General features: G+C 38.6%; 1 protein-coding gene across 2 annotated transcripts; it reads left to right on the top strand.

Annotated features, from left to right (window-relative positions):
* The first annotated feature begins 651 nt into the window (after positions 1 to 651).
* Positions 652 to 10,066, top strand: LOC120019452 (zinc finger BED domain-containing protein 4-like). 2 transcript variants are annotated; one of them, XM_038962761.1, is made up of 4 exons: positions 652 to 717; positions 5,026 to 5,278; positions 5,412 to 5,962; positions 8,177 to 10,066. In XM_038962761.1, exons 2-4 carry the CDS (start codon positions 5,032 to 5,034, stop codon positions 10,049 to 10,051), a joined length of 2,673 nt encoding a protein of 890 aa, XP_038818689.1. In that variant the 5' UTR covers positions 652 to 717; positions 5,026 to 5,031; the 3' UTR covers positions 10,052 to 10,066. The 2 variants fall into 2 exon arrangements, with proteins under 2 accessions (XP_038818689.1, XP_038818679.1); XM_038962751.1 differs by lacking the exon at positions 652 to 717 and adding an exon at positions 880 to 961.
* The last annotated feature ends 247 nt before the right edge of the window (positions 10,067 to 10,313 follow it).

Raw genomic sequence — 10,313 nt, 5'->3', positions numbered from 1 at the left:
TTTGTACTGTTTGTTTTGATAGAAGCAGGACCTACAGAAGTTGAAATGTAACCTCTCTGTCTGTCTAACATAGACTATGTATGTATAGATACTATCTTGTGTGTAATGTATGTCATTTTGAATAGAATGGATCGGCTCTATTTTGACATTAAAAGCTCTTTCTACCTTCTTGAGAAGTCCGTGATTTATATTGGAACAAAAATATGACATTCCGTTACTGTTGTCATGTTCCTTAATTATGGTTTTTGGGAAACATTCAGAATATCTGTTTTGATTGTTAAGATATAATATATTTGTAGGATTATTCAACCTGAAAGAAAAGACATCAGTGAAGTAGAGATGGATGCAATGTGTAGTCGCTCCGTTGAACCACAAGATGGCACTATCGACACGTAATCTATTAAAAACAGCTTGAGTGAAGAAGTTGCTTTCTTTGATCAGTGTGGAACCGTGATTATCTGCCAAAAGGGTCTTCAAGCCAATTCACATATGATCTGAGATTACTGGGTAAAATATAATGTTATCCTGCCTAGTTAAATAAAGGTTAAATAAAATATAAAATCCTATTCAGACAGAAAGATTAAATGAATTTGCGCAATATGCGCAGTCACGACGGCCTTGAGCACACAGATATGTATTCTCGCGGGGACAGCGAAAACCTCGTTCTGTTAAAACAGGGCATACAACAGCGGGCAACTTTCAAAATCAAGTGTCAAGGTAAAATCAAGCTTTCTATCATTTTATAGAACGTTTCCAAATACAACAAACAATTTAGTAGTCGTGTTATTTGTCCACGTTCACCCGATCAACATTGATTAGTCTATTGATCTAGCTAGCTTGCTAACTAGCCATTAGTAAACACCAAGCTAGCTGTGGGCGCGCAAAATGGCGGTCAGTGCAGATAATTTGTTTTGGTAGCTGAAGGAATTATTGGATTTCCTTACCCAAATATGACCATATGGTAATTTCTACGGTCATAGAACCCCGTATGAATATGGTTTAGTTTGTTTACCAAAGTAATTGATTACTTTCTGCAAGTTATTCACCTCTAAAACTAAGTTTGCGACAACACTAACTTAGATAGACAGATAAGATAGCTAGCTCAAAAACTAGCTTGTCGAACGTAACGTAAACTCACGTAAATTCGTACATCGCCTTGGTCCGTACAATTGCCCTTATTTTAGCGCCCCAAAAACGTAATACTTCCAGATCAACTGTAATGTCAATACCATTGTAAAGCACAATTTCTACCCTTTCCAACATTATCAATTACATGACTTTCTGCATAATTCAAGCAGTCGGGTCTTTTTAAAATGGCGGGTGGGGAAGCAAAACTAATGCGTGATAGTGAGAAGGAGAGATGTGTGTGGGAAAATATTTGTTTTGTTTTTTGTTGGAGAGGTTAATAATGGGATGGAAATCCTTTTGAGTTACATATCCTTAGGAAAAGCTTATATTAGCATAACAAGGTTGTTGGTTGAAGTTTGTGTCTTCATCTCTTTGTTTAATTAATGTCAGGGGTATTCGTTATTTACTCAAACGTAAGGCTATTTTCCTGTAGTGCAAACGGTTTACTGCAGACTTTTACTTTCTACAAGAGACTCATGCTTGTTCTTCCGATCTATCTTTTTTTTATTTTTATCTATGGGGTAACGATATCTGGTTATCATATGGCAACAACCACTCTGCAGGTGTAGCAGTTTTAAGAGGTGCATTTAAAGGGAAAGTCATCAGACTCACCACTCTGGATGTTGGTTAATTTTAACAGTGAATTTCAACTGTGAAATGTTTTTTAGGGAATATTTATGCATCCAACAACAAACAAAACAACAGGATATTATTTCAAGAATTTGAAGAAGAGATTAATAGAGTTATAGGTGTATTTCAGGATATCAAAATAATCTAGGTGGAGATTTTAATTCTGTATCTAATGTGATGATTGACAGATATCCCCCTCCCAACAGATCCAACGTAGTTAATCCTGAGTTTAATAATCTATGTCTTGGTCTTGGATTAGTTAGATTATTAAACTCAGGATTAACTAACTAATCCAAGATCAAGACATAGATTATTAAACTCAGGATTAACTATGTCTTGATCTTGGATTAGTTAGTTAATCCTGAGTTTAATAATCTATGTCTTGGTCTTGGATTAGTTAGTTAATCCTGAGTTTAATAATCTATGTCTTGGTCTTGGATTAGTTAGTTAATCCTGAGTTTAATAATCTATGTCTTGGTCTTGGATTAGTTAGTTAATCCTGAGTTTAATAATCTATGTATTGGATTAGTTAGTTAATCCTGAGTTTAATAATCTATGTCTTGGATTAGTTAGTTAATCCTGAGTTTAATAATCTATGTCTTGGTCTTGGATTAGTCTCTATTTGGAGATCTAAATAGCCTGATAAAAAGGACTTCACTTGGAGTAACAAGGACGTGTCCAGACAGTCAAGAATTGACTTCTGGTTGATTTCTAATTCATTAGATAATACTGTAGTCAAGGTATCAATTGATCTATCAATTCTTACTGATCATAAAGTTATATTCTTATCTTTTAAATATGAATGGATCTGAAGTTAAACTGAATCGGAGTTATTGGAAACTCAATAGTAGACTGTTGGAAGTGGATCATTTCAAGATATTATACAAGACAATTGCAGGAAAGCCCAACTATTTTAGTCTTATGGGAAATATTGGGAATTAATGAAGTATGAAATAAGACAAACAGCCATGAAGAGAGGTAAAGAAATTGCTGAAGTTAAAAGATTGAGGGAAGATAAACTTGTTAAAGAAATCCTTTCTCTAATCTCTATGGAGGACCTTGATGAAGAAGGAAAGGGTCAGTTCTTCTCTTTACAACTAGAAATGGACCGAATGTATGAAGAGAGAGCAAAAGGGGCATTTGTAAGATCAAGAAGGAGATGGTTGGAGGAAGGTGAAGAAGAAAAAAATAATAATTACAATTTAGAAAGACAAAAATTCTAAATCTACACATTCATAAGCTTAATATCGATGGCAAAGAAAATGAAAACCCCAAAATATTTCCAAATATGTTTCAGAATTCTATGGTAATCTTTATACCAGTAATGCCTGTCCTACTAGTGACATATCTGCCTATCTAGACTCTGTCAAAGACTATGCAAAATTTATAGATGAAGACTTCCAAAAGTCTTGTGATGAAATTAATTCTATCAATGAAATAAAAAAAATTATCAGCAAGTTAAAATTCGAACAAATCTCCAGGGAATGATGGCATTATCAGTGAATTCTATACATATTATCAGGAGGATATTATTTAATTTATATTTCATGTTTGTAAGGAGGCAATTGATTTAGGGGTCCTGCCTGTTTCTATGACACAAGGCCTCATTTCTGTAATACCCAAACCAAACAAAGATTCTATGATGTTAGAAAATTGGAGACCAATCACATTAATGAACAATGATGGAAAGCTACTTGCATCCATCTTTGCAGAAAGACTTAAAAAAGGTCTTGACCAAATCATTGATGAAACCCAGTCTGGTTTTATGAAGGGCAGACATATATGTATTAATATTCGACTAGTATTGGACTTGATAGACTACAATGAGCACATTATGGAAGATAGCGTTATTTTATTTGTAGACTTTTACAAGGCATTTGATACAGTTGAACAATATTTTATTTTTGAGACTCTTCAATTTTTTGTTTTTGGTCAATATTTTCAAAATGTAATTAAGACACTTTACAATATTAGTAACAGCTCTGTTAAATTATCCCATGGAACTTCACAGAGATTCGACATTAGACGTGAAATTAAACAAGGATGCCCAATTTCTCCTTTTTATTGGTCACACAAGTTATGGCACTTAATTCAAATCAAATTTTATTGGTCACATACACATGTCCAAGATGGCGTAGCAGTCAGACATCCTCGTCTTGTCCCGTGTATATATATTCTATATAGAGGTCGACCGATTATGATTTTTCAACGCCGATACCGATTATTGGAGGACCAAAAAAAGCCGATACCGATTAATCAGTCGATTTTATTTTTTACTTGTAATAATGACAATTACAACAATACTGAATGAACACTTATTTTAATTTAATACATCAATAAAATCAATTTAGACTCAAATAAATAATGAAACATGTTCAATTTGGTTGAAATAATGCAAAAACAAAGTGTTGGAGAAGAAAGTAAAAGTGCAATATGTGCCATGTAAGAAAGCTAACGTTTAAGTTCCTTGCTCAGAACATGAGAACATATGAAAGCTGGTGGTTCCTTTTAACATGAGTCTTCAATATTCCCAGGTAATAAGTTTTAGGTTGAGGTTATTATAGGAATTATAGGACTATTTCTCTCTCTACCATTTGTATTTCATATACCTTTGACTATTGGATGTTCTTATAGGCACTTTAGTATTGCCAGTGTAACAGTATAGCTTCCATCCCTCTCCTCGCTCCTACCTGGGCTCGAACCAGGAACATAACGACAACAGCCACCCTCGAAGCAGCGTTACCCATGCAGAGCAAGGGGAATAACTACTACAAGTCTCAGAGCGAGTGACGTTTGAAACGCTATTAGCGCGCACCCCGCTAACTAGCTAGCCATTTCACATCGGTTACACTAGCCTAATCTCGAAAGTTGATAGGCTTGAAGCACAGCGAAGAGCTTCTGGCAAAACGCAGGAAAGTGCTGTTTGAATTAGAGGTCGACCGATTATGATTTTTCAATGCCGATACCGATACCGATTATTGGAGGACAAAAAAAGCCGATACCGATCAATCGGCCGATTTATTTAAAAAATATATATATATATATCATACACACACACACACATTTTTGTAATAATGACAATTGCAACAATACTGAATTAATAATGAACACTTTTATTTTAACTTAATATAATACATGAATACACACACAGCTCTGAAGTGACAATGATACTGATACTATTTCCTGTGGAATATTTAGCACATTATATCCCTTTATTATTTAGTGAAACTCACCTTGTTGTGCTTCCTCTTTTGGATCCATCTCTAGACTTCCATGTCTGTACTCAAGTCCACTGAGTCCCCGGGTTCTTACTGTGGTGTTCCAGCCCAGAGAAGCTCACAGTGGGGTCCAGAGATGGTCTCTGTGAAGCTGGAGGACTGCAGTCAAACACTGGAACTGAATGTGATTGTCAAAGAGGAGGTGGAGGAGAGAGGAGTCAAAGAAGAAGAGGAGAACAGGGAAGTGTCTGCTCCAGATCTAGAGGAAGAGGAGGCAGCAGTAGATAGTATCACTGACCCAGGTAAGTTCAGGTGTGGAGTACGGAGAGAGGTTGGTGCCTATTGTATTGCTTCTGCTTGCATCAAAAGTATTTTAAAGCCCCTTTCAATGTTTCCTTTCTGATTGTAACCCCATATCTGTCCATATTCCTACAGGAGAGATCTCCAACCCAGGTTCAGACAGTGAGCCCAGTTCCACAGCATCAGGAAACAATAAACAACACAGACGGAGGAACTCAAGACAGAAACATCACCACTGCATGGACTGCTTCACTAGTTTCTATGATCCAGAGAAGTTGAGAAGACACACTTGTAGGCCCCTCCCCTGTTCAGATTGCAAAGGCAGTTTTATTTGTCTAACTCACCTCATACCACATCAACAGACTCTCAAAACAAAGAAGCCTTACACGTGTGGTCAATGTGGGAAGAGATTTCAGACCCCAAGCATCTTGAAGACGCACCAGCTTACTCACACAGGAAAGAAGCCTTTCCATTGCTCCCAATGTAGGAAGACTTTTGATTCGTCATTACATTTGAAGAGACACCATAAAATACACACAGTGGAGAAGCCTTTCCATTGTGCCCAATGTGGGAAGAGTTTCAGTGATGAAGGAAATCAAAGTAAACATCAGAGAATACACACAGGAGAGAAGCCTCACCAATGCTCTGAATGCGGGAAGAGTTTCAATCAGTTATCACATTTAAAGGTACACCAACAAATTCACACAGGAGAGAAGCTTTTTCACTGCTCTCAGTGTGGGAAGAGTTTCAGTCTGTCATCTAATCTGAAGAGGCACCAGCTAATGCACAAAGAGAAGCCTCTTCATTGTAGGAAGAGTTTTAAGTTGGAAGGAAGCTTTCAGAGTCATCAGAATACACAGTGGCGAGAAGCCCTACCACTGCTCCCAATGTGGGAAGAGCTTTAGTCAGGCAGGACGGCTAAATGAACACCAGAAATATCACACAGGAGAGAAGCCATACCGCTGTGATCAGTGTGGGAAGAGTTTCCATCGAGTAGGACACCTAAATAACCACCAAAGAATACACACAGGCGAGAAGCTTTACCACTGTTCTCCATGTGGGATGAGTTTCACTTGGTTATCGTCCCTAAAATATCACCAGTTAAAATGTCAGGGTCGTTCCACTATTACTATTATTATCCAATATTAAAATACATGTTCAATGAGATCCCTTTAATATAGACCACATTGTGAAACCAATAAATCAGGTTTTTAATATAAATAGTAGAGGTCGACTGATTAAATCGGCATGGCCGATTTAATTAGGGCCGATTTTCAAGTTTTCATAACAATCGGTCATCTGCATTTTTGGACACCGATTATGGCCGATTACATTGCATTCCATGAGGAAACTGCGTGGCAGGCTGACCACCTGTTACACGAGTGCAGCAAGGAGCCAAGGTAAGTTGCTAGCTAGCATTAAACTTATCTTATAAAAAAACAATCAATCTTCACATCATCACTAGTTAACTACACATGGTTGATGATATTACTAGTTAACTACACATGGTTGATGATATTACTAGTTTAACTAGCTTGTCCTGCATTGCATATAATCAATGTGGTGCCTGTTCATTTATCATCGAATCACAGCCTGCTTCGCCAAACGGGTGATGATTTAACAAAAGCCCATTCGTTGCACGAATGTACCTAACCATAAACATCAATGCCTTTCTTAAAATCAATACAAAGAAGTATATATTTTTTAAACTGCATATTTAGTTAAAAGAAATTAATGTTAGCAGGCAATATTAACTAGGGAAATTGTGTCACTTCTCTTGTGTTCATTGCACGCAGAGTCAGGGTATATGCAACAGTTTGGGCTGCCTGGCTCGTTGCGAACTAATTTGCCAGAATTTTACATAATTATGACATAACATTGAAGGTTGTGCAACGTAATAGCAATATTTAGACTTAGGGTTGCCACCATTTCGATAAAATACGGAACTGAAAGAATAAACGTTTTGTTTTCGAAATGATAGTTTCCGGATTTAACTATATTAATGACCTAAGGCTCATATTTCTGTGTGTTTATTATATTATAATTAAGTCTATGATTTGATATTTGATAGAGCAGTCTGACTGAGCGGTGGTAGGCAGCAGCAGCAGGCTCATAAGCATTCATTCAAACAGCACTTTCCTGCGTTTACCAGCAGCTCTTCGCAACGCTTGAAGCACAGCGCTGTTTATGATTTCAAGCCTTTCAACTCCTGAGATTAGACAGGCAATACTAAAGTGCCTATAAGAACATCCAATAGTCAAAGGTATATGAAATACAAATGGTATAGAGAGAAAAAGTCGACGTGTCATAATTCCTATAATAACTTAGGGCTGAACTTGAAAGGGGTTCCTTCGTTATTTTACCGTTCATGTCTTCCACAGAGAATGTCTTGATCTACTTCAACGCCTTGGCGTTTTGATACCGTGTAAATCTCACTAGGATATGGTAACATTTGTCAACATATTTTCATAAATCCACTCTACAATTTTTTTAAAAATCTTTGCTTATATTTAGTCAATATTGATCAGAGTTACCTTGTCCTATGGATATCTACACAGTTATCAAATTGGCAAGGTGGTGTAAGCCTACACGAAACACAGACCTTATTTGAAGTCAATCTAAAAATATCCTATGGAATAAATGAAGGAAGGAACCGCTTTTCAGATTTTGCTGGAAGGTGTCATGGGGATTATGACTCACACTTTGGTCGTCGGTTCTTACCATGCCCATTATTCAAATAGGATTTCCTGCATATAGAAATTACAGTTTCTGTTTTCAACATTCATCACAGGTAACTTAAACTCAAGTTTTATTATTCAAACAGTTGAGAGTATTTGTGTCTCCTAAGCAGACTCTTCAGTATCCTTGTCACTTCAGAGAGCTGTGTGTGTGTTTTACAGATGGCAGAGAAAAGCAGAGCACCAGTGTGGGACTATTACATCGAATTGGCACCAGGGAAAGCAAGGTGTCTTATTTGTGATAAAGATGTAAGCATGGGGTCAGCAATGGCTAAATACAAAAATACCACCAACCTGTGGAATCACCTTAAGAACACCCATCCAAAAGCCCATAAGGAAGCAAAGATGAAAAAAGCAAACGCAAATTCTTCACAAGGAAAATGTGACACAGACACGTCACAGACATCGCAGGCTACACTCGTGCAACTTTTTAATAAACAAGCAAAATGGCAGGACAAAGACCCAAGGGCCAAGAAGATGGATGAAGCAATTATTGAGATGATTGCCACTGACAACCAGCCATTCACAGTGGTGTCTGACGTTGGTTTTCAGCGGCTGATTAGTCTTGCTGAACCCCGGTACAGGATCAAAGAAGAAAACTTATTTCGCACAGAAATGCTAGATAAAACTCATGAAAGAGTTGTGATGAAAGTGAAGAATCTGGTGGCAGCAGGGAACGCTCCACACATGGCATTCACAACTGACTGCTGGTCAGGCACTACAGAGTCCCTGATGAGCCTTACTGGACATTTCATTGACAATGTCTGGACAAGAAAGCAGGTTGTGCTGAATGTCAAGACTATGACTGGATCACACACAGGAAACTACATCAGAGAGATGTTTTTGACCATGTTGGAATACTGGGAAATCCACACAGAACGTGTAGTGCTGGTCCTCAGGGACAGTGGGGCAAACATGGTGAAAGGTATGAGACTGGTAGAGCTTCCAGACTTCAGCTGCAGTGCACACATCCTACAGCTTGTAATCAATGATGGCCTATCCAGTCAGAGAGCTGTGCTAGACATTATTGCCATGTTGAAGAGTTGTGCATCTCACTTTGACCACTCTGTACTGGCCAAACAGAGGCTGAGGGCCATTCAGGAAGAGCTTGGCCTTCCCAAACACAGCATCATCCAAGCAGTTCAAACTCGCTGGAACTCAACACTACACATGTTGCAGAGGATGTTTGAACAGAGGCGTGCACTGAAAGTGTATGCAGGTGAATACGGACACATCGGCAGTTTGTCTGCTGCACAGTGGGACATTGTCTCTAACCTAATTGAGACTCTGGCCCCTATGGAGGAGGTGACACTGGAGATGAGCCACTCCGACTCTACAGCCGCATGCATCATCCCCAGTGTGTCGGTGCTGAAGCTGATGCTACAGCAGGAGGGTTCTTCTACTCAGGGCATCAAAACAACACGGAAGACCATGTTGGACAGTCTGAGAAGGAGGTTCTCCAAGGCCGAGGAGACAAAGTGCCTGGTGCTGGCAACTGTCCTGGATCCACGTTACAAGAGCTACGCCTTCAGCTCAGGGACAGCACTAGAGAAAGCAAAAGAGTGGCTGAAGGAGGAGTCTGACCTACTAAGGAAACCAAATCCCAGAGCCACAGCAGATGGGACGAGTGAAGAGGTGGACCCAGATCCAGGTGCAAAGAGGCAAAGAGTCCAGGTAGATCAGCCACCCAGTCTGGTGGACAGCCTCTACGCTAGAATCCTTGGAAGCCAAGAGGGCAGGGCTGAAGTCCAGTGCAGTTTTGAAATTGCGTTGGAGCGTTACCTCACAGAGCCTGTCATTGACAGAAAGAGCGGCTTGCCTTTAGAGTGGTGGAAGCAAAATGAGGACAGATTTCAATATCTCGCTCCACTGGCAAAGAAGTTTCTCTGTCCCCCACCTTCTTCGGTCCCAAGCGAGAGAGTGTTCAGTGAGGTGGGGATAATTTATGATAAGCAGAGGAGCAGACTGACAGGGGAGCATGCAGACAAGCTCTGCTTTCTGCACTACAACCTAAAACTTCTGAACTGGGAATATTGACCCATGAAAGCTGGTGGTTCCTTTTAACATGTTGTTCTCATGTTATTTGAGACTAAATTGATTTTATGTATTCAGTTAAAATAAAAGTGTTCATTGTTCATTCAGTATTGTTGTAATTGTCATTATTACAAATATATATATATATTGGAGGACCCAAAAAAGCCGATACCGATTAATCGAAAGATTTAATATAAAATAAAATACACGTGTGTGTGTGTGTGTATTCAAAACAAATCAGCTGATTAATCGGTATCGGCTTTTT

Source organism: Salvelinus namaycush, chromosome 2, assembly GCF_016432855.1.
Source record: "Salvelinus namaycush isolate Seneca chromosome 2, SaNama_1.0, whole genome shotgun sequence".
NCBI classification, from domain to species: domain Eukaryota; kingdom Metazoa; phylum Chordata; class Actinopteri; order Salmoniformes; family Salmonidae; genus Salvelinus; species Salvelinus namaycush.
The sequence above is the reverse complement of the archived record's forward strand: the minus strand, read 5'-3'. Positions and strand labels throughout refer to the sequence as shown.